This window comes from Trichoplax adhaerens, genomic scaffold (genome assembly GCF_000150275.1).
Source record: "Trichoplax adhaerens TRIADscaffold_5 genomic scaffold, whole genome shotgun sequence".
NCBI lineage: Eukaryota > Metazoa > Placozoa > Uniplacotomia > Trichoplacea > Trichoplacidae > Trichoplax > Trichoplax adhaerens.
The window spans coordinates 126625-152489 of record NW_002060947.1 but is presented as its reverse complement, the minus strand read 5'-3'; the positions used below and the strand labels follow the sequence as shown (position 1 = coordinate 152489).

Genomic DNA, 25865 nt, shown 5'->3' with positions numbered 1-25865 from the left:
AAACAGACCTGATATCTCATATGGAAAATATTATAACTACAAGGAATATTGAAATTGAAGTGCCTTTCGAACTAAATGTAGCAAATTAACTTGCTAGCTTGCGTAATAATATGCATATTAAGAATACAGCCGAATAGGTGGGAAAATTTATTTTTAAAATGCTGCAAGAAGAATGCTAAAGATTTACCGATACGTTATTCTTAAGCATTTGTAAGATTTAATAAATTATGCTACGTATCTATACTACAGCATAGAATTAATTAAAAATTCTGTTTACCTAATTTAATTGAATTTTATTACTTTTAATCTTGCTATCTTACCGTATAAAATTATTATATTCAACTACCAGGTCATAGTGCGACTTCTAATTAACTGCAACTTCATATGACTTATTGACGGTATAATAGTATTTCGACGACCAGTTCGCCGACATAAGAAGGACTGAAATTTTTGACTGCGACTAATAAATATAATAGGATTAGTAATACCATTTATAAATGAAATCATGCACAATGTCAAAATAGTTTGAATTGGTAATGGACATCGACGAAATAAATAAAACGTCTGTACTATAACATATGGGGAATAAGAGATAAAATAAGTTATGACAATCATAAATAGGGTAATAGATAGTTTCCTTTCCTTTTGACGTAATATAACACTAGTAGGAATACGCCGTCGTTTTTTAGTAATTAATAAACTAATTGTGTTATAACATCGTCGGTGTGCTCTACTTGCACTTTTAAATGCGGTTATACAAATCTTGGTATAACAATAGGTGATAATGATGGTCGTTATCAGATAGCCAAATCCACCGAATAAGATGATATAACTTAAGGATGAGGGCGTTTGGTAGGGATTAAATGTTGGCCAGCATACACCAGTCTTTGGAAAATAATCTAATTTTCCCCAAAAACCAACCACTGGTGGTATTACCGCAATAGTAGCAACTAACCATAGGCATGAAATTGCTATTTTAACGGTCGCTGTTGAAAACCAATGAAGATTTTTTTGCGGGTAGGTTATCTTATAATATCGTGTCGTAGTTAATATGATCAAAGTTGTAAAACTAACAAACGTACAAACAATTGTAGGCGCAAAAATTAACCGACAAAGCAATGAATTGTTTGGAAAAATGGGTTTAGGAATTGGTAAAATCACTAGTAGCGCATTGATTACCCTACGAGAAAATTAGAGATCAAAGATTAAGAGGACTTTACAAAGATTACTTTATTAACAAAATCAGGTTGTGTATATGATTCATGCAGTTATTATGACACTCAAATAAATTCTAAAGGCAGACTTAAGTAATATACGAGTATATGCTAGATATTGAAAATTCCCAGTCTAATTTTAAACTTCTGTTTATTACCTTTAACAAATCTCTCAAGTTCACTACTTTAACTATATCTGTTGCATGAAGTTTTTGGAATAATATTTTAATAGTTAAAGCTGGGAACAACTCCTATTAATGATTTAAATCATCTCATTCAAAAATTTGGGTTTGATATTGTAGTCTATTAATTTCAGCATCTGCATAATTTCCTTCATATATCTTTGTATTTTCTATAGCATATTGCAGACTATGAAACGCTTTCGATCTTATTTTCCTAGCTTTAAAGTCGTCGTAATGTTTCACTGCATTTATTTAGCTAAATAATATAATTGACGGCTAAAGTATATTAACTGACATGTTTATATGAAGTCAAGCATTCAATTATAAATCTTTGGCATGATAATTGTGACTATAATACTATCGTTCGATTTTAATAGTTACACATATTAAATTTATACATTAAACTATTCAAAAATTAGTTTCTATTCCATATTTCCTAGATTAAGCTCAAACTGTGATTATTTTGAAGTCGTAACGATACCTCAGGCTGTCTAGACTATAGAACTGAAGTCTTAGAAACGATTAAATAAAGATTTTAAATCTCTTTTCATCTTTACTGAAATACAGCTATTCGCACAATACACCAGTAAAATACTCCAGGCATATACTGTACATTAATTGAAATTTTCAAATACTATGATACTCCATCAAATTCATTCTGAAATGGGCTTTGCTAATGGCTTTATACTGCTATCGTCTAAGCAGTTATGATTGAGACTTAGCTGAAGTAATTGTCGGTTGAAAGGCTGTCATGATATTTTTGACTACAGTTTTTGCATCTTTCAATTTATCAATAATAAATTATTAGTATACGCGTATTACTACAAGAAAAGAAACAACATCAATATAGTGCCTGTCCAATAAACGTATAACAGTAAATATTTCACCAAATAATTTAGCAATAATTATCTCTATTAAAACATAAGTTCGTAATATATAATCTTATTTCGTGTACTATATTTTTTCAAACTATCCACTTATATAAATGAATTATTCGTCTATTCGGATATGTAACAAATATTGACTTGATAAACTTACGTGGATATCAAAAAGATGACGTCGGAAACGGATAGGTTGGCAATTATTATTTCAGTCGGAGATAAATATTTGCGATAGGCGATAGCAATGCTAATTAAAATTCCGTTACTAATAAGTGAAAGAGTAACTGCAGTGCATGAAATGATAATAAATGGCAGTTGAGACGAAAATTTAGAAACAGTCTGATTATTTTGGAAAGAATTATTTTTGTAATCATGCCACATGATGAATAAATAACGAATATGTATACTCAATTTATCCAATGTTTTCACTTAATTGAAAACCGAAACGGCTAATACCAAAAGATCGATACCAATTTCTTTACGAGGAATGAATGGAAATAAACAAAATTACAGTAAATTCGTCAAAATAAAGCTGTTGCTGAGTATTCCCAAGACAATAATTGATACTGAATTATCCTTGTTCTGTTATAATAAGTGAAATACCTAAATTTCAAGTATTCAACGCATAGATAAAAATTACTTTGAAGTCATAAGTATTAATTTTTAAGATACACTAAATATCGCATTTAGTAAATGTCCTGGAATTTACTTCTAGTTAATTTTTTGATCATGTTTTATTGCAAATAGAATAAGGCGAAAAATTAGCAGACTGTATGCTTACACATGCTAACATATCGGTACTAAAAGTACGAATGTAAGTAATGGATATTGATAGCGAACAAGCAGTAAATTTTTTGCTTATGATAGAAGTATATCTGGATCTTCTCGCTACCAAGATAAATTTGAAGTGATTAAGCAATATTTAAGATAATTCAATCTATAAGGCCTACTTCATCCCTAAAGAAAGTATATTTGACTGTTTCGAAAACTACAATAATAAAACTTCAGTATATGGAAATACGGTATACCGAAGATCGATTTCTAGTACAAGTACACAAATGATATTTGGACGGTACAGTTTTTCCGCTAAATCTATACTACTAAAATAGCTACCGTACATAACATTCTTAAGGTCTATTCGAATAGAAACTGATGGTAAAATCTTGGGTATATTGAAAGTACTCGTCAAGAACAGATAAAAGGCGGATATAATACTATTCATGCTATGAATTTTCGTGAAAGAAAAATACTGATTATTTCAGATGATTAGTTGTCAAGCCTAGACACAATCCAGACCATTGTGAGTAACGACTAGTCAGTGGAATTTCAGTAATTGCCAAGTATTTTGTAATGTATTGCATACTATACAGTTATCAGTCCATAACAGATCAAAATTGATTTGCCATGGCTTAAGATGAAATTTCCAGGCATAAATTGATAGAATATTATAACGAAGACAACTTTTAATTTTACACACGTGATGTCTAGATATCTGTTAGCATTATAAACGGAAGTACCAGATAGATATTTAATTAAACGATTAGCATTTTAAATTGCAACCATTAAATATCAGCCTGCTTGCAACATTGAAGGTGTCTTATAAGTGATTATCAATATTAATAGCCATTAAATTATCGGAATGGATATTGACATTTAAAGATCATATTAAGGTATAACAGAATAGTCTGAAATCAGATTATCGCCCTTATGTAGCTTTCAAACGGTACGAAAATTGTTGCATAAGTACGAGAAATATATCAAGAATGATACTTCACTACATGATACTTTATATTTAATTAGAAATTCGATCGACTTACACTAGTAACAGCGGTCTGAAAATAATCAAAGAATTTAATATTCTATTAAACTATGAAAGAGTATGCCTAATGTCCTGAACTCAGTATCGTAAAAGCTCTATTTCACTAGAAAATTTTTTAAATGATCAATCATCTTACGATGGAATAAAGCGATAGAATATACATTACAGTGCTTGGGCGCACATAGCTACTGCACTATATTTATTCTAAAGTAAACTTTGTAATGCATTTAAAAGATTTACTGAAACAGTGAAACGACTAGGATTATTAATCAAAATCTAAATACTAAATCTAGACAAAATCTTAATCTTAAAAAGCTGAAGTACACAATAATTCTGAAGTAGTATGACATTTTCATGTTATACAAATTGTTTAATAAGCGAAAAGAAAGTCGTTAGCTTACCTGAAGCGATTAATAATACAATTAAAAGCTTAAGTTAAACACTTTATCTGCTAAATTTCAAGGTACGATGATATATATGGTCGTACAATTATAGAAGGTTTATGGAAAATAATAATGATAGCTAAGATTACCTGTGTTGTAAATACAAAGTAATTGCTAAGTCTTATCAACAAATTTGTAGGTATGTCGTATTCTGCTGTTTTGGCAAGAGTGTTCACCGGCGTAAATAAATAAATCTATTCAATACAAGTATACTGCAATAAATATCAAATCAGCTTAGTAAATTTATGTAACTTAGACCATACGAAAAGCAAAGATGTTGTCAACACCGATACACCATTCTGAAAAATAATTTCAAACAAAGGATTCGGCTGTGATACCAAAGAAATATTCTGATCGAAGCTAGTCATTGCCTCGAGGTCAAAACCTAGAACTGAATGTAAACGATAGCAACATTGATCCAAAGCTGACGTTGAAATTAAATCACGTCAATTAATTGGCAATTTTAATATACAATTGTAACCAGGTGAAAAAAACTAAATGCTATCGGTAAATTAGCTGAACTCATACAAGGAAACAATTTGAGATTTATACTAACCGGATACTAGAATTTGGTTTGCTCTGTTCTGTATTTAATTTTTTGGTATTGACATCGAAATGATTTGTTGCATATTGTTGTAAGAATAAGGCACGATTTTGTGACTTTTTATCCTCTATGTATATTTTATTGATTCATATTCATTTGGCTAAAATTTACAAATTTCGCGATACTATAAACAATCTTTGAGGATTGAAAGTTACTGCGAGGACTAGCGAAGATAGTCTCCACCTACTGTCAGAGTGAAAACTAAAGTCTTTATAAAATAGTAAAAGTTATTGTTTATAGTCTATTAAAGAACAGAATTCAGATTGCAGTATTATATATAGAGCATTATTTCTACATATCCCTGTTAAGTCTGTTCGTACATTAAATCGTAACCATGCAGTGATAATACATTAATTTATTTATTTAAGACTTTTTCTTGATTGGACGCCTTAACTTTGATATTTTCGTGTCAAGTTATAGGGCACCACTCAGCTTATGATCGTAACAATTGTAAGCTGAAAGGTGTACTGTAACAACTACTTATATGCTGTCAATCGTAAACATTTTAAATAACACTAACTACTAATCACAAAGAAATATCCTCGAGGACGTTTACAATTATACGCACAAGATATTGAAATAAGAGCTACACCTTGTTTACTACTTGCATTGTAAATCAGTAATATTTTGCGACTGAACATAACGAGAATTCTACTATCGAGAATCAAGCATTTTCTAGACTCTAAATATTATCTAGCGCCATATTTATTCTCATTCAGTTGGTGAGGTCAGACCAATTGACAAACAATGTATCATGCCTGAAATCTATCAATAGTAACATAAACAATGCGAGCACAACTTAAACATAATTGGATTTAGTTAGAGTAATATAGTAGTCTACCACTTTTGTTTTACATTACAATATAATATGATTAGCTTAAACGACTTATTGACATTTGATTCCTGCATCTAGAAAGAATGTATTATCACGGATACTGAAACATAAATACAGTACCTAAAAGAGTGTTAACCAATTCATGCTTATATATTGAGTAAGCTGCACTAAAACGGACATTATACATCTTTGCTAAGGAATGAAATAAGTTTAGCAAAATCACAAATGCAAATAATCAAAGTAGGATAAACTAAATAGTAGATTTACAGTTGTGGAGATATTAGCAATGATTATGGCTAATGATGCAATTTCTTAGCAATTCCATTCTTAGCTTATATGGATAATATTCGAGTCGGTCTTATATGATAATTCAAAAATATTAATATTGCAAGAACAGTAATTATTGAAAACACATCCTAGAAAGTTTAATTACGATTTATCTGAACTAGTAACATCTTGAGCTTTTTGTTGTTGTTTTCTCAACCATTGTCGATAATCACTTAACGTAACGATAGTATCACCATAATAATCATCTTCATATTTGCTCGTACCATACGACCTTGAAACACGATTGGCTTCTATTCTTTGCAAGAAATCTTTCTCACGCTATTTGACATTAGTGAAGAAACAACATTTAAGGTATAGTTGACTATATCAATGCTGATGTTATTACAATCTTTCAGTATTATTTCTGCAAATAGCTGTATTGTTAACATAATGGTATCCCAAGCAGTCGGACAAGATTGCAAATATATATTTTCAAGAATAGATACCGTATGCAGTAGCGGTACCTATATAAAATTAGGTAGTAATCTGTAATGTAATCTTACCTCATCTATATTCTTAGCTAATTCTCTATTAGAAATCTTCCAGAAAAAGCGATACAGCGAAGACCCTCCAACAAAAGTGCACAAGCTAGCTAAAACACCAGCTGAAGCGCAAAATATGATTGGATCCATTCCTCTATAGTATAAATGTACAATGGATGATTAATATAGTTGTGGTTGACTGTGCTCGTATGAATAAATAGCTTGAATTATTGCAAGTACAGAGAAGCCCTTCAAGTAAAAAGATTGATGATATCATAAAACTATTATTTTAATTGACTGAAGTAGACAAGAGTAGATCTATTGAAATCTTGCAAGTTTGATTCTCACACGATGTATGCAGCTGCATGTTGGCAACGATGTTCGATGCCAGCTGTATAGATCCTACCGTTGATTTTGAAGATTGATTGATTCTCTAGTATTATAGTATGCAGTCAGTGAATTGCAATGTACAGAATGCTAATACGCGTCTAGTTCAAAGTAGCAAGCCAAGAATTGAAGGTAACTTCCAATGATAAACGAGGTTAAGCTAGAGTTATCGCGATATCGAATGACATGGAATCATTGTATGAGATAACTGATCAGTTGCGCATAGCATTGATTTCTAGAACTGTAGAAACCTTTATAAGTAGTTTTGCATCATGTTGAATGTATACCATGGATTCAATGAGTGGCTTGGTATAGTAGTATACTGTAAGCTACCTATTTAATCGATAGTATTTATAGGCTATCATTGCAGTATTTTATAATGGAAGTGTGCCGTTATTAAGATCCAATTGATTGATAATAGAGTGGACTAATTTCAATGTACTGTATACGGAATCTATCTGTGTGACGACGATTGTAAGAGTCAAGAAATGAGTTTCATCGACTGCTGTACAGTAATATAATTTGCAAGCGTAGCATTTGCTAGCACTTACAGTATCGGTTGAATCTCATCCGGTGGTGTATCAAACATGTTTGGAAGCATGTAAGCTGATACCATTGATGAAGCTGTTAAACCTAACAGGCCAAAAGGAACTCCGGCAATCCTACTTCTGACTTTTAATTTCTTACGAAATGTGATAAATTCTTCAAAAGGTAACTGTAATGGGGTAGGTCGAATTTTGGATCCGAAACGACCAGCCGTGGTATTCAGGCTTGGAGCTGTTGCTTTATTCTCTCCTTTCTCATTCATTTCTTTGTTATCATACTTGATCGAGCTAAAATGAAGATATCTACAAAAGCTCGGATGATGGCTTGTACCTCTATTATTTAAATATCGATAAGATACACCTAGCATTGAATGGAAATTTCTCCATCGGATTACCTGCAGTCTGCATGCAGCCATCTTTGTTTTTATTCATGCGTTGAAGGGTAGCGCAGGTCTTACTGGTTTGTGTGCACGTCGAGCACAGTACCACACATGACTGTACGCACAGTACAGTACAGTCATGTGAGGTAGAACATGCGCAGTCGTACAAGTGGACCATTTTTCAACAGTCAATTGGACACAGTGTACAGTACAGTACTCTACAGTATACTGTAGTGTAGCGTGACCGGACTAACACCAGTGTTGAAGTACTGTACTGTACTGTACTGTAGGCCATGCTACTGAACAACTACAGTACAATTACTGTAGTACTGTTTTACAGTTAGTGCATGGTCCTTACGAATCCCATTATATTCCCGCCAGTTATTATAAGTAAAAAGTTCTTACTGCTACTTGGCTGAAACTACCGCACTAAACACGATGCTAAATACCTCGAGATCCCCCAATTTGGAAATGGCAGTAATCCCATACTCACCCAGTAGGAATTTTCAAATACTGTAGTGTTACCCTCCACTACAGTACTGTACAATGTACTGTACATAGACTGTACACTGTACAGTACAGTAATAGCAGTCAGAGACATCGGATGGGACAGACTTACTGAATTCGATTCATTCGCCTCGGTTCTATAGTACATAGTATGGGAAACAACCAAAGCATCTATAGGTTGATTCGAGGTTTGCGATGCCTTGGAAACAACTCTTAAACTTTAACTTTACCGTGATCATAAGTGTCAACAGTTTCTTCCTAATGACTCCTTAATAAGAGAGACAGACATCAACCCATGAGCTTGGGGAAGAAAAAAACTGCCCTTCTACCATCTCGATTCTAGATACTAGTATCCAGAAGAAATCGCTTCCATTCAGCAGTCCCTGCATCGTAATGGATAGATATCTCCTGACAGATATACAGTACTGTATTGTATTAGAACCAAGTGGAACAAATTCATACATAAATAAATTAATGATATTATTGTATTACTGCCTATACGCGTACAGTACTGTACTGTATACTGTATTGTACTGTGCTTCAGCCAATACGTTTACATTTCTTGATGTGGATTATATTTATTTATATATATTGAACACGCTTGATTCATTAGGCCCCTTCGGTTTATACGATTATACCATAGTATAAATGATATTTGGAAAACGTCTACTTAGCAGTTGTATATCCATGAATAAGCTTAATGATTAACCCTGCCGGAACTGGCAATCAGACTCATTTATTGTAGTAATAAGTGAATAATTTTTAAATTTCGAATATGCCTTAAGTACGTCAAAAATAGCTAATGTACGTACGTCATAAATAGCCAATATTTCATGTACAGTATTCCTAGGAAGTCTATATGGATTCAATTTAGTCATTCTCCGTTATTTACGTAAAATTCCACTTCAAGTTTAGCCGATTCTTTCGGATACTATAAATTTACACTATTTTATATAGTAGTAGTAGCTCGAGATCAACTTTTTACTCTTGATTAATGCTGCCAGAACTGGCAATCAAACTCATTTATTGTAGTAATAAGTGAATAATTTTTAAATTTCGAATATGCCTTAAGTACGTCAAAAATAGCTAATGTACGTACGTCATAAATAGCCAATATTTCATGTACAGTATTCCTAGGAAGTCTACATGGATTCAATTTAGTCATTCTCCGTTATTTACGTAAAATTCCACTTCAATTTAGTCGATTCTTTCGGATACTATAAATTTACACTACTTTATATAGTAGTAGTAGCTCAGATCAACTTTTTACTCTTGATTAATGCTGCCAGAACTGTCAATCAAACTCATTTATTGTAGTAATAAGTGAATAATTTTTAAATTTCGAATATGCCTTAAGTACATCAAAAATAGCCAATTTACGTACGTCATAAATAGCCAATATTTCATGTACAGTATTCCTAGGAAGTCTACATGGATTCAATTTAGTCATTCTCCGTTATTTACGTAAAATTCCACTTCAATTTAGCCAATTCTTTCGGATACTATAAATTTACACTATTTTATATAGTAGTAGTAGCTCGAGATCAACTTTTTACTCTTGATTAATGCTGCCAGAACTGGCAATCAGACCCATTTATTGTAGTAATAAGTGAATAATTTTTAAATTTCGAATATGCCTCACGTACGTCAAAAATAGCCAATTTACGTACGTCATAAATAGCCAATATTTCATGTATTCCTAGGAAGTCTGCATGGATTCAATTTAGTCATTCACCGCTATTTACTGTATGTAAAATTCCTCTTCAATTTAACCGATTCTTTCGGATACCATAAGTTTACACTATTTTATACAATAGCAGAGGCTCGAGATCAACTTTTTACTCCTGACTAGGCGCGTGATAAAAGGCTATGGAAAATGATGCATTGCACGTGCAAGTACTGTCTCCATTTGTTCCTCTATCTATAAAATACAATCATTTCAGTGTAAATTCAAAAGTATCATAAAATTAATTAAAAGGTCTGTAATTTACCGTTATAAAATTATTGCTTGCATAGAAGGAAGTCTGTCATTTCCTCTTGAAAATTGCTTGGCGATCATATCTTAGTATCCACTGACTATCCTGCATCCAGTAGGATACTTGTATATCGGCCTTGTATAATGAATATCAAGTATGTCGGCGCTAGCTTGGATCGTTGATATACCAGGAGAACGGTAAATAGTTCTTCAGGAAAAGATCTCAGCCTATGGGCTATAAAGATGGCCGCTAAAATTCGAGTCCATCCAAAAATAAAACCAATCAATAAAATACTGCTATAGAATTGGCGGACAGACGATCATCCAGTACTCTTGCTGTGGCCTATCGTAATACGGTAGCAATGGCAACGTACAGCATTATTCAGTACCGTAGCAGGGTGCACAGACTACGGTATCAAACCAGTTCGTGTACTAAAGTCGCAAGGCAAATTTAGTAGAAATAGACTTGCGCTCTACTCATTGCTCAGTCCTGAAGTATAACTAGTTCATTCAGTCATTTATTAACTTTCCAATAGCAAGCAGAAGAAAACATGTCCGGTCAAACATCACGTTGGTTGCCGCTTGAATCCAACCCAGAGGTATTGCATAATCGTCGTAGATTGCTATAAATTGAAGCCTACTTATCATAACTGCATAGAAAATCGATCAAATCATACGTGAGAAGCTCTCTATATATATATACTGTACAATGGAATTCAGTGCGACGTGTAGATGATCCTAATTTGAAAATAATTCTATTTATTATGCTAGGCTATAAACAAGGTATCACTCATAGCGTCCAATAAGAAATCCAAGAATTAGAACGTATAGATAGACTACAAGTTGATAGACGTCATTGATGCAATGCCTGCTTGTTTATTAATTTTGATGTGATCAACCTCATATCGAGGGAATAGTTTGCTTATGCTTTAGGGGTCCCCAAAGCATGGCAGTTTGTCGATGTTTTCGGATTAGACGATGAATTACTAGCTTTCTTACCTCAACCTGTCGTAGCCTTATTAGTTCTATTTCCTATAACATCGAAGGTGATTGATATCAGCTTTCTTTTACCTTTCTATTTCCCTTAACACTATGATAGTCGTTGGAATTATAGTTGCTAATGCGTTTACGTGTTTTATTAATTTATCTAGTACGAAAATTACATAACTGATGAAGTCAATCGACTTGGTACTCAAGGCCAGGTCAGCTAGATACGAACATTCGTAACTGTAAAAACTAAGAAATAGTATCAATCGATAAGTGAGTTAATATTAGGTCTACATGGACTGTAGTGTCTATCTAACTAACTACTCGTTATCCTGCAAAGGAACAAAGTTTATTGTACTGCTATAATATACGAGCACATCTAATTTTGCAGTAGTTAAGTATTTGTTTATGTGTGCCTACAGATACAGCAAATTATAACCATAACCATAAATTTAATTAATCTGGTAACAAATTGTAAGTGTATATTGTATTGGCCTGATGTACTGTAGTTTGTTGGCGACGATGTCTATTTTATGAAGCAAACGATTGGCAACGCTTGTGGTACAATCGCACTTATACATGCATTCGGCAACAACAGTGCAAATGTTCAGCTCGATAATGGCTACCTAAAGGAATTTTTACAAGCTACAGCTAACATGAATGCGGTAGAAAGAGCAGCCTATCTTGAAAATGATAATGTAAGTATACCTAGGATATCTTTAAAATTTCACCATCTACCAATTCTACTGTAACCTCACAATAGAGAATACGACTACAGTATAATGATTGCACGAAATCAATGATATTTCTTATTAATCTCTATCAGGAAATTACTTCTGCTCACGAAGCATGCGCTCATGAAGGGCAAACTCAGGTAACTGTCAATAATTATTATTATTACTTGAATATCTTACAGGCTAAAAGCAATACTTAAATCTTCATGGTACACCGATGTAATGGGCAATATATAGAAAATAACAATTTATCATTTTCCAGCAGTTATGATTGCGATCTACAGTACATTACAGTCTTTTATTAATTTACAGTAAATAGCGTCAGTACAAATATTTAGCTGATGTGTAGTATATGTATGAACGTACGTCCGGTTATAATTGTATCCTCAAGTTACTAAACTGTGACATTTGCAATTTGCTATGTCGTCGGTGAATGAATAAAATTATTCGTTGTGTTAGGCTCCAAGCGTTAACGAGGAGGTTAACTTGCATTACGTTGCTCTCGTCCAAAATGGTGGCCATTTATATGAGTTAGGTACGTTGTACACCACCTATACTGCAAGAAAGCCATTGATAGTACGATAAATTCTTACAATTTAAGATTTAATTCATGTAGATGGACGCAAACCGTTCCCTATCAATCATGGCTCCTCAAGCCCCGAATCATTTCTAAAGGTAATGTTCATCGCTATTTACGCTTTAATATTACAAGCGTCAGCAATAGCCTATCTACGTATCACTAATTAATACCATTCTTCTTACGGCAAACATATCTGTTCACGAATATGCTTGCTCTTAATATCTTACTATTTAGGATGCCGCTAAAGTGTGTCAATCTCTTATGCAGCGTGATCCAACAGAAGTAAATTTTAGTATTATCGCGTTGGCACAAGCATAAATTTGGAATATCAACTAGGATATTTTCCTTTATATTTTTACACAATACGAATTGATCGCTTATATAAGTTTTATATGTTCAAATATTATAACAGACGCCAAATAGGATACTGCAATAGTTATTCTGATAACTTTACTGAAATTACATTTTGAGGTGCTAGTGTGTAATCGTTTAACAATGTCCATAGTATCATTAACAAATTCATTTCCCATGTAGCGTTGTATTAATTATTTATGACTACTCTATGATGTTTAACTATATCAATCAATAATATATAACTGAATTGAAAAGCTAAATTTTTGTAGAAATATCCCTTGATGTTAGTAAAGTGGCCTATCAATCATCCAACAAGGATTTCGATTGACGGTTCAGAAAATAAAACTTTCAACTGAAAATGAACTAGCTCATATGATAAGATAGCATCTTAGTTGATGCTTTTCTTAATATTTTCGACTACGGAGTATTTGTTATCGATAAAAGATATAACTTTACGAGTTACAAGATAAAACTTAACAGTACGTAGAGAGTTATAAAAGTAGTGTCCAAGAAACGAATATTGTACATATGCAGAAATTGACTATCATTGAGTTAACAGTAGCATTCTGAAACAGTATAATTCCTACAAAACGTCATTTAAAAACATCCAAAGGATGCGTAAACAATCAAGTGACATATTCTGTTCGTAACCCTAGCTCTCTACCTATTTATACAAAATACTCAAGGTATACTTTTGAATAAACATCAGTGTGATAGTTGCATTTAATACACAATTTTAAACTAAACATATTAATGTATAATTAGGTCGAACTTGCTATTCCTAGCTGTCAGCCACCTGCCGCATAATTATTATTTAAACTGTATTCACTAAGCCTCATCGGAAATAGTATAATTTACATCTTTAGTCATCTCTGTGTTTTTTACTTCGTTTCCGTCACTAATAGAATCCTGGACAGCTAATTGCTCAAATTCTGAAAGAGTATTGCTGTCTACTATTTCTGTAGCTTGCTGTACATCTATTTCGGTAGTAGAGCTATCCATCGTCTTCAGATCATGATTTAGTTGTAAATTAGAATTTTCATCTTCATCCTCTGGATTTTCGCAAATTGATCCATTTACTTGACCCTCAGCGCTTTTATTTTCTAAAAGTGCAATTTCCTGTGCATCAAATTGAACACATCACATATACTGTACTGAAAGCGCTTATGGGTAAACTTTATAGTTATAGAAAGCTAAAATGCATCAATTATATAGTAACAATATAATTTACTTCGGATATAGCTGAGATTTCTTTCTCCAATTTCTTATTATCAGCATAAATTCTGGTAGCTCGATCCTCTATTGTTTCAGACTTAGAATGAGCGAAAGCATGTCTATTATACATACCCGACCAGAATCTATATGAAAGGATACTACAATTAATGCCTACATCAATTTCAAATGCTGCTATTTGAGTTGTGTATTGATATAGTAATAACATTATGAACTGACTTTAATGATTACCTTATACACTGAGGATTTATCAATGGAATAATTATTCCTCTTTTATCTGCATTAAAGTTTGGGTCGTAGTAAGGGTTCAAATATGTTGCCAACTGTTTGCACATATAACCCCACAATGAATAGGTCTTTTCAGAAAGTCTATCCGTATAATTGGTAAAAGATTTAGTATTTCACTAAACAGAGATAGATGAAACCCAATTTTGAAACATAAATTAATACGTCAGCTATATTACGTACGACTCCTTCCTTCTGTCCTGTTGGCAGTTTCCTAAGAAATTTCCAAACTATAGAAAAATTGATAGAATTTAAAGAAGATAGACTATATTCCTGATATTTTAATAATATTAGCACATATCAATTTTAAAGATCTCAGGAATAGTCTTACTAATAGTAACTAACCTGGCAAGAATAAACATGGTCATGTATAGTTAAAAGAAATTGTTCGTTAAATTCAAATGCGAACGGAAACTGTTGCATTATCTGCCATGTACAATCTATAAATTGTGTGAATACAGGCGAAACTTCGCGGTTTTCACGGCGCAGTAATCCACAACTAAATCAAGTTCGTCAAAGAATTCATTATAATACTATAGTTAGTAACTAATTTTGAAATAAACCGATATCTAGAAGTAAATCTCTTACCGGCAGTTGAATTTATGGCCAAATGCAAGCCAGTCTTTCTCAATTAATATCTAAAGCGTCAATTTATATTGTTTATAGAATGACTGGCAACTATATTGGAATAGCCAATTTACTGTACCTGGTAGCCTTTAATTGTTCTGTAATATGGGTCAAGAAATAACGATGCTAAAGCACATGTTTGAGCAGTTCTATCCCATCCATCACTACAGTGGCATAATACTGATGCATTATCCATTAGCATTGCCTAAAAAGTATAACATTACAATCTGCGTCACTTTAAAAAACAAGGTAATCCTTTAAATCTGAATTTCGTCTTGTACCGACGCGATACTAACCAGGGCAATAAATCTAGACGTATCAATTACTGATCTAATATGCTTAAGCCAACTACTACTATCTAAAGAATCGAAAAATTCGCCAGCATTTAGCGCAGGATTTTCTATAACTAGAAGACACATTAATTACAAGTTAGCGATTGATTAGCATAAAAAATTAATGATATTCACATGATCGTGGAGTAATTGGCTAACCTTCCGATAACTTTTGCAAACTCTCTCGCATAACATGAATATTTTGTATTCCACGAAATCGATATAGAACATTAGGATAATTGTCCAAATTTTCATAACCTTTGCCAGCAGCCTTATTCGCCATAGCATTAATCTAAATTCAGTCCATAATGCAATTCTTAAATAAGTATAGACATCAATAAATGATAATATAAGTAAATGACATTGGTCGAATTACCTTAGGTCTGGTATCTACTATATACATAACAGGAGACTTCGGATTTGATTGAATTACAGCCTGTAATAATTGTTCATCATCTACGCTTCTTCCCCGCATTCCTGTTAATGGCTGACTACTGCGGCATAAGGCAGTCTACGTGCAAGAATTTAACATGTACTGAAAAATAACCTTACGAATAAATTGTCTATCAAATCTATCAGATCGAGTAGTCTAGTACTCGCTAATTATTAGTTTAGATAGCTTTAACAATAATAAAACAAAATTCTACCTTGTTGTATTTATGGTAATAAGTCAAAACGGGTAGTCTACCTCTGCTACGAAAAGATGCACTACCGGTTAGAGTCTCTTCTGTAGCTGTCGCTGGCACATACAAGACTTCAGGATAGGTTGGACATAGCTACACAGAGTATTTACAACACCATTACATAATCATGTTATTCAGCGATTGCTAATATAATATGACGGTAATAGTTTTAGATCATAAGCGAAGAATCAACTCTACATATGGTAGTAGCTAAGGAACAACAACGTGTGCACATTAAATAGATTTATGATCGTAATTTTACCTTATAATCTTTATTAATATCTGTTTTCCTCCACAAATCACTCGGTACTTCTAAGCGAGTCATTTCAGCTTCGAATTCGAAAATATTCCATCCGTCAGATCTAGGCCATTTACTACCAGGAGGTTCGTAAGTAAAGGCGTGCAATTCCGCATAATTTACTGAGGACGATAATTTTAAACAAGTAATTTTAGGAATTGGTAGTAATTACTAAGCCTAATTTCAATTAATATTTCTACATTTGTAAACATACCTGGTTTTGTTAAATTTTGTAGTGAGACATAAACGTCTTGACAATCACGCTCCTTGTAGAAGACAAAGTTTAGGACACGAAAATCTTTACAGACAATTTTTAGTGGTGCTCCTTTAATACTAATTTGCTGCTTCTCCACAGTAGCTATATGCGAGTAAGATAACTAAAAATATAAGAAAATTATCACTGGATCAGTTTGGCTGATACCATGATGAAAAATCTGATTTACCAAAATTGCACTAAAACTTTACTTTAGCAATCACTCAAAGGTCTATTCAATATAATTGATCCAAAAATGAATAAGTTAAAACTAATGCTGCTATTAATCTAATTTATGACAAGTATTCAACAGAAGTACACATAAGATGAAATTGAAGCTCAATATATTTAAGCTAGTAGAGTATTAGACTAATTGCTTCCAACAGTAACCACCGTACATATGGAGTTTGTATTCAATTTCATCCATTGCAATTGAATATAAGATGTACTGTAGAATATTTGACATAAAGCATTTCTTAATTAGCATTGTAATTACCCATAGTTCTGGATTAACTGCAGGATTAATAAAAATTAGATGGGTTGCTGTTAAATGAAGCGTTCCGTTATTTTCAAAGCTTGGATTAAATCTATCTTTCAATGTGACCTTATCTACCTGTAAATACGAAATGAGTAAATTGCAATAAATTACGCAAGAATTAGAATCTGATGTTGCAAAGATAATCACAAGGAGAAAATCAGGACAGAAAATTATCTCAATTTATGCTGTACAATATCATGAGCAAAAATCAAAGTACTGGTACATACAAATTTGAAATCAAATCACAATTCTTGGTGTATAAAGGACGATAGACGAGTACAAGTAAATAATCCGTCAAAGGTTAATAATAGTACGTTTATAGCCAATCGTTTTTACATTTTATGCGTCTGTCAAAATGTTGTAAATACATTGTGCCTTGCAAACAGAGCTTGTTATTCTATCTCATCGATCACCGGGACCATATTTAACCTATTTTATTGATCATTACTTAGCTTGTTACTTTCGTTTGATTTAAAAGGCAAATCTACATGAGTGTATATCTATATGCATTGGATAGAATATGGATTTATGTAAGCGAGATGAATGTAAGGAGTGAAGAGAGAAGCTAGCAGCCGCTAATCGTCGTTAGGCGTGATGGCATGCTATCATCAGTAGTCTACCCCTTGATCGTAGTCCGTATCATTGATCGATCACTAATTTACTGATACGTTGTACAGCTATCCTTCTACACCACTACTTTAGCCATCGAATGTTGACTTGATTACAGCCATTTTAAATCAAGGAAGAAAATAATCCCTCCCCTCTAGAACTCATCATCGCTGGCTGATCTATCCAAAGGCAGATATACCTAGAGGGAAGACAACACATCCGTTTCAACTAGTCTCAACCAGTCTCAACTGGACCCGTATGACAACATTTTGATCAATTCTTCACAATCCCCATGGACTGTACTACAGTATAACGATCTATCCAAAGGCAGATACAACCTAGAGGGAAGACAACACATCCGTCTCAACTAGTCTCAACCAGTCTCAATCAGCCTCAACCAGTCTCAATTAGCCTCAACCAGCCTCAACTGGACCCGTATGACAACATTTTGATCAATTCTTCACAATCCCTTGGACTGTATAACGCCAGACATGAAGGGAAATTTGAAAATCAGTTGGAATAGCATGATCGTGTGGTCTCGATTTTATTCTTGGCTAACATACCTTAGTTGTTTGTAGGTAATCCATCGTGTTGTAAGGCCAAAACGCAAATCTAATACCGTTATTGAGTGGTTTGTCTTGGGCCGATTGATTGATGCGATTTCAGACACTCAAGGCTTCTCCGTACGGCGGTTTTACTTCGTGTCGAGTTCCTGGCCCAGTGCCCAGGTAGGCAGACCTTAGGGTACAACGCGTTGGCGTAGTCCATTGCCCTCGCCAACAGTCACAGTACTGCACGAGTGGTCGTACATTGTACAGTATACTGTACAACGTACAGGATGCGTCAACACACAGTTCATTGGTGGGTTGGCCGTTTGGGTGTGTAAAGCAAGTATGGGGGTGGTGCGCTATACTATGACGGAAACGCAGTTTGGTACCCATACTAACTTCATGGCGTAGTACAGCCATGGTGAACTGTATGAAAGTAGTGACGTCAGCCGCAGCAGATTGGTTATTATCATTACTGTAGAGACATTGATTTGCAGGCAAAGCTAACGGTATAGCAATGGCCGGCCACTTTCTTACTACAGGAATGGCTATGAAATAAAATGATATCATTACCAATTTGTATATAATTATAGGCTTCTAGAGGAGGTTGGCTTATTCATTGCATAATATCTCCATGAAAATTAGTCAAGCTTACAACTGCACAAGCTATACTGTATCAATAAAAATGTTCATACGTTCTAATCTATCCAGGAAATATCTCAACATAAAGAGGTTAAAAATAAACATCGTAGTCCGCTAGGTTTCATTCAATAAAATAATGATATGCAATGTTTAGAATATGCGATTGTGCATGGCGAAATGGAACAATGTACATTGATTTTTGCCTCCTCTACTGTCGGTAATCAAATATCCAGCTAGTATTTACTACAGGCTTTCTTTTCCAGCCATCTGTAGAAAGACGCATACATACGTAGAGATCACACAAACGTATATTAACGACATTGGCTGTCCCATTTTTATTATCAAATGACCCCAGTAAATTCAATTCAATTAAAATGGCAATTCAATTTGTTGGTAGTCTAGCCCAATCTGCCAATTGGCAGACTTTTTCTCCATAGTCTGCTCTATTTCCACCTTTTCCCTTGCTTTATTCTAGCGTGTGGTAGCAGTAGTTTGCTTCTTACTGTATCGAGGTGTTACTTTGTTTCAGCTATGTTTTACTGTAGTGGCCATCCATTCGTGTACTACAAGCTCGACGCTAGCATTATGAGAGTGTAATAACAAAGTTGTATTGCACGATGTTTTCCGTAAGAAAAAGTGGGATAAAACACTTACGTGCACGCCTTCATAACAGGGAATTGAAAGAGAATAACTCAAATTGTAATGATTAACTGAGGCTGCAAGCTGCAATAACGATCACGAAAAAGGACAGCTATCACATGAAGACACCACTGAAGAGTAAAAATAGTGCGGTAACTTGGTCAGACGAGATGTTTCATCATCAGCCAAAGTCCACCCAAACTTGACCTACGTACGAGTAAAAGGACTGGATCTAGCGTAAAATAATAATCAGTTTAAGATCGTCCCAACGGAAACGGCAATGTCATAGTTTTCAACTGACGTATCTTAAACTAGACATTAGGATAGCTCGGTAAAAAGAAAAAAGATTACTCATAACGGCTAAAAGAAAGAACTTTACTTGCTTACTTTTCGTTTACTTATGCAGTACTGGTAATCAAACATAAACTGCAATGATTCAAAAGAGATAGAGAGAAAATGCAAACTCTCTCTTTCACTATGCGCTGAAATACTGTGCTAGATAAGGGTGACAAAGCCCAATTACGTATTCGTATGTAAAACTATAGGATAGACAGATTCATAATTAGATAAAGGCTTGATTTTAATTGACTACTGTACGTCGATGGATATTTCAAGGCTAAGGTAATTCGAATATTGGTATAGTAAATTGTACGCCCAAATAATGAGCTCAGCTAATATACTGATTCAGCATAATTTGACCAAGTCCGTTATGTCACTTACACGTATACAGTATTGCATATTAAGTGATAGTGGTGATAGTGGCAATGATAGTGAAGACTTGCTCGATACAGCCTCTCATTAATATTCGTATATAAGTAACTTACTATATTATACGCCATTGGAAATGGTCGAGCAATCGGGCTAAGTCATGTCGTACAATGCAAGTAGCGCTATATATCTTCTAGATAGATAAGTTACGTAGACAAAGGTAATATTATAACTCGTTAGCCGATATGAATCATTTTGCACTAGTGCCGTATGCCTGTAATCATTGACCTTTACAAAAAAAGTTGCTAGAATTGATCAGTAGAGTTTGAATTATTAGCATTTTTATCCTTCTCTGGAACTATTTTGTGTTGTTACCTGACACGTATTGTAGACATAGGAGTACACATTTCATGCATTAAAAGGAAACAGAAAACGAAAGCAAAGTACATGAAATCCAGATTTAATCAATTATTATCAGCAGCATGGATTTAAAAGGCAAAGTTTGCAGATGTTGTTCTTCACTATATACAGAATAACATGTACATCAGAATATTAAATAATTAGAATAACATTATGTCGGATTATAACCTATTTTAAACTCTAATTAAATAATCATCTTTTACATACTTTTCTTACAATTCTAGATTTGGCTTTTTGGATATATTTATCGTATTGCATATAGCACAATAGGTAGCAAATATTCTTCCGTTATCGTAGCTGACAATTAATCGTAATACTAATATACTCGTATATCTTACTCCCACATCATACTAAATATTTATAAATTATTCCAATCTTTACTTTTAATAATATTATAAGTCAGCGCCTATAGATAATTGCACTGCAGTAAAATCGTGTACAATTCTGAAATCACTGTCAATAATCTGCATTACCAGCCAATAACCCAATATAATTTCCATCTAAAATTATAACTACTGTATATGGTTAAACGCCGCAATGAATATTTTGTAAAATTCTTATCTACATAAGAAAAAAAGCATCACCGTAAACCTTTTACATCTAAGATCTTAGATATGTTGATACATTTGTATAAATCAAACAGATTGTCAGTGTTGATTCTATGAATATTAAATAAAGTTATCCGGCTAGTAATAATGGCACACAATACTGAAATAAAGTTTAATAACAATATTTCGATAGTATTAACATATTTTCTTATAATAGCATGGAATAAGACTGGCAATCGCATCCATCTACTAATATGATAGAATTAGCATTAGAATGTCTGCCAATAGGAATTAAGCTAATGGATGAATTGATAAATATATAACTGAAATTAGATTAATCATTTAATTTAGACCATCAAGTATCATGCAAGTATGAAATAAATTCATTAACATCTGTAACGTTATTACCATCTTTTAGCATATTAAATGGATTATCCATATTGCTATAATTTCCTAGATTGATGCTGTTGTAAATGTTAGTGAGACTATCATTGTTATTATGGTTAAAATTCTCTTCAGGATTGATTACTCGATCAATGATACTCCGTTGATTCTCCGTAGGTAAATGAATATTCTGTTCAAACGAATTTCTCTTATTAGGATCATTGAATTCAGCGGAGTTAGGCATGAATGAATGCTGATTGAAATCATTTTCGGTATTAAAGTTAGCATAATATTGCTTAACTATTTGGTGTAGTAACAATAAGGCCATCCTGACCAGAATTAATCTTGTTGCTATTATTTGTAGTCCAATTTCCTACTGGATTCTCATGGATATCGTATTCAGGTACAACATTTAAAGTTGAAGGATTTTGAGGCGTAATTGGAGCGTGTTGATATTGCTGCATAGTTTGAGATGTAGCAGGTAGCGGATTTTGTGTTGATTGTGGTCCTTGTGATGCATTGGTAAAAGTGTCATTAATTCTATTTGGGTCAGTGTTGATCATGTAATGTTCAGGTAGATTTGAATGATCCTGATAATTGCCTAAATTTGTCTGATTATTGGCTTGTGTGCGTAACATAGAATGCCCTGCAACAAAATTGTTTTGATTTTGTTGCAGATTTGATGGATTATTGTGATTCAAATTTTGTTGCAATAATGGCACAGACGAAACTGCATGTTGCTGAAATTGAGAATTGTTTCGAATTTGCTGTTGCTTTTGCATTGAATTTTGTTGAAGTTGCTGCTGAATAATGATTCTTGACGCATGAGGAATAGGGCCTCGTCTGATTTGTTCTTTACCTTTTGCCTTAGGTATGATCGGTGGCCTTGGCGGCCTTTTCATCCATTGTTCTTGATGCTTTCTATGCTGTTGTTTCCGATTAATTTGTTGCCGATATGTAATTTGACTGCTGTTGTATCTAATTTCTTTCAAAGATAACGGTTGTTGCTCATTACCTTGTCCTGGACGCTTAGGTATGGAAGAATGAAAGTGATCTATTTCCTGGTTAGGTATAAATGCTTCCGGATGTGCAGCCTGAAGATGAGGTTGATGTACTTGTTGCTGCTGTTGTTGTTGCTGTTGTTGTGACTGTTGTTGCGATACTTGGACCTGCAATGATGGCACTGGGTGATTAGCTTGTTGTAAATTGCTATCTGTTCCATTTGGTCGAGGATGATAATTAGCTGGTATGGTATGCGCATTATTCGTCTCATTCATATCACCAAATGGACTCATAAATGTCGCAGAAACAGTAGCAGCAGATGCATCATTGGTTGAAGTTTGCCATTTATTGGGGTGGCCAATAACTGATTGTACATGTCTACCTTGCATTGGTACGATCCCATCTAAACTTATGGTGTTCGATGTAGATGGTGTTAATGATACATTAACGGCCTTACCCGATGTTGGATCATTGATATTCATGCCTACGCTACTCGTTATCGGCAACGTTGATTCATCATCATGTGGCGTACAAGCAGCACCTACCGCTGGATCTGACATGCTTTTAACCTTTGAATCGGCTAAGTTAGCAATCGGTGAGTTTGTTACAGCTATATCTGAATTAGCTGGACTATGAAATCCTTTTTTATATACCGATGGCCTATTGTTGACTGAATTAGCCTGTACGCTATTTAAATCAAGGCTTGCACCTGATTGTTTCTTTCTTCTATTACCAGACATTAACATGGATTTATATTTCAATTTAAGAGAATCTGTAGCTTGATCTTTACCAGGCATCCTTTGCGGTGGCAAATCATAGTTTGGTGTACTGCCCATATTTCGTAAAACTACTTCATTAATTGGACCATCGTGATGATATGCTTGACCACTTGTAGGAGCTAATAAATCTGATCTTTTTCTGGGCATTAACGCTTGCTGCTGCTGTTGACGTAACGTTTGTGGCTATTTAGAAATGAAATAATAGTTAATGTGGTATACCGGTGAGATTATTATTAATGTAATATGCATAAGTTAGCAAAGTAATTGTAACAAAGCATAAAAATTTTGTTTTTCCTATTTTCGACATTTGCAAAAGATAAATATTAATTAAAATGAGAACTACTAATATAAATATCAACTACTTTAATTGATTACATTAGTATAACATTGGTTACACTTAATTGATTATCAATAACTATTTTAATAACATTACTTAAACATAACCTCTAGAGTGAAGATTAAGCTGAAATATTGACCTGCTTAAATATGAGAGCCTTAAGATAAAAGCCATATAATTGCAATGACTAGATCAATGTAACAACATACTGACAAGCGGATTATTCCATAGATAAAGAGCATAAATACAGATCTACATGGTATATACTCGTATGCTGATATCAAGTAAGTAAGTTGCATTCATCAACTCGCATCATACATCTAAGTATACAAAATCAGCCGATTGCCTTACGAAAGTATCCCAATTTTCAATAATCTATTTTAGTTTACGGCGCTTTCAGTTAATTATTTTGTTGCTAATTATATTTACATATACTGGTAATGCCTATGTTTTCATTCCATTAATAGGAGCATTTATATAGAGTGTAATGTACCCACTTTACGAATGCAATGAAATTTACTTTTACATCCCGGAAACAGCCATATTTTCACTCATTGTTTGCCCTTAATACATAATCAAACTCCGGTAAGATTCTCTGTTCTAGTAGGTAAACTGACTTACTGAAAATTCCGTTTGAGTCAGAAAACCACACATTAACTAAAGCCTTATCAGTATATCATTCTAGTTTTGAATTCAGAAGAGAAAAATGTATGTAATAGACTTTGTGGTCCAATGGAGTATATATGTTACTATATAAGTCCACAGCAATGTATGTACTATTAGTAAGGATAGACGAAAATGCGAAGATCCTTTCCATATCATGTTCTTAGTGTTTATGTAAGTTTGGCTACTCTCTTACACAATAATAATTAATGATGTCGTGATAAATATCGCAATTATATACCCACTTTAACCGAAAGTAGACGTACAGTATTACTAAAATCATTAAAATCATTTACAAAATCTCATAAATATTATAAATACCGGGAAAGTACAGTATCCGCGTATATACGCTTAGATGGAGATATCAACATTATTAGTAAAAGGGAAGTTGTATATTTAAGCGATATAGTGAATAGTTAAGTTATAAGTGTAAGAAAAAATGGCGCGGTAACATAAGGATAGGAGTTTCTATATTTTGGTACATTTTACGCGTAAATAAACTGCTACATTTATGAAGTTACCTAATCGACAAAATAGGAAAACAATAATTGCTATAATAATCGCCAGCTTCTCATTTTGACTTTCAGGTAAACTATATGATTTACGGACGAGCGTATTTTTGCTACAGACTGTATGCTATAACTCTATGGTTTATAAAACAGACCTATCATAATGTGATCCTAATTTACCAAGAAAATTTTTTTTATTTGATCACAAAATTGTTTTCTTACCAGCAATAAGGCTATGGATAGGTACGGTATTAATGAAATATTGCGAACAATTATTTAAATTTCATGTGATTTCAAAATTCTTCTTTACTATGTTTCAAATTTTAAGAACTTAAATCAATCCTGGTGCAGTACTATCTAGATATAAAGTTTATAATAATAGTGATGGAAATAACGATGACCTTAGTAAAGACCTGATTTTAGGCTGGTATTATCGATTTATGATTTGTTAAGCAGTTTACAAAAGGTGGTATAAAAAATGTGTATGTTGACTTTGCCTATACCGTTGTTTATGCTATATATGTGTTCCACATCAAGAAAACTACGTAGAGTTAAGGCTTTAACTACCATTAATAGCTAGATTAAATTACTA

At 33.4% G+C, this 25865-nt stretch overlaps 4 protein-coding genes across 4 annotated transcripts; 1 reads left to right on the top strand and 3 right to left on the bottom strand.

Moving 5' to 3' along the window:
* Window positions 1–6407: 6407 nt before the first annotated feature.
* TRIADDRAFT_56126 (uncharacterized protein) lies at window positions 6408–7982 on the bottom strand (the record flags this gene model as incomplete). The annotated part of the gene is made up of 3 exons (XM_002112230.1): window positions 6408–6584; window positions 6809–6941; window positions 7726–7982. 3 exons carry the CDS (start codon window positions 7980–7982, stop codon window positions 6408–6410), a joined length of 567 nt encoding a protein of 188 aa, XP_002112266.1.
* A 3150-nt stretch (window positions 7983–11132) lies between these two features.
* On the top strand, window positions 11133–13200 carry TRIADDRAFT_56125 (uncharacterized protein; the record flags this gene model as incomplete). Its single annotated transcript, XM_002112683.1, has 8 exons — window positions 11133–11180; window positions 11499–11627; window positions 11733–11783; window positions 12078–12266; window positions 12395–12442; window positions 12762–12837; window positions 12919–12977; window positions 13117–13200. 8 exons carry the CDS (start codon window positions 11133–11135, stop codon window positions 13198–13200), a joined length of 684 nt encoding a protein of 227 aa, XP_002112719.1.
* Window positions 13201–14064: 864 nt separating this feature from the next.
* TRIADDRAFT_56124 (uncharacterized protein) lies at window positions 14065–18681 on the bottom strand (the record flags this gene model as incomplete). The annotated part of the gene is made up of 15 exons (XM_002112229.1): window positions 14065–14355; window positions 14468–14594; window positions 14701–14838; window positions 14938–14984; window positions 15100–15253; window positions 15343–15392; window positions 15461–15586; window positions 15678–15787; window positions 15873–16005; window positions 16090–16224; window positions 16361–16489; window positions 16659–16816; window positions 16909–17071; window positions 17444–17560; window positions 18658–18681. The coding sequence occupies 15 exons, from the start codon at window positions 18679–18681 to the stop codon at window positions 14065–14067; spliced, it is 1902 nt and encodes a 633-aa protein (XP_002112265.1).
* Window positions 18682–22279: 3598 nt separating this feature from the next.
* TRIADDRAFT_56123 (uncharacterized protein) lies at window positions 22280–23911 on the bottom strand (the record flags this gene model as incomplete). Its single annotated transcript, XM_002112228.1, has 1 exon — window positions 22280–23911. One exon carries the CDS (start codon window positions 23909–23911, stop codon window positions 22280–22282), a length of 1632 nt encoding a protein of 543 aa, XP_002112264.1.
* Window positions 23912–25865: the final 1954 nt, after the last annotated feature.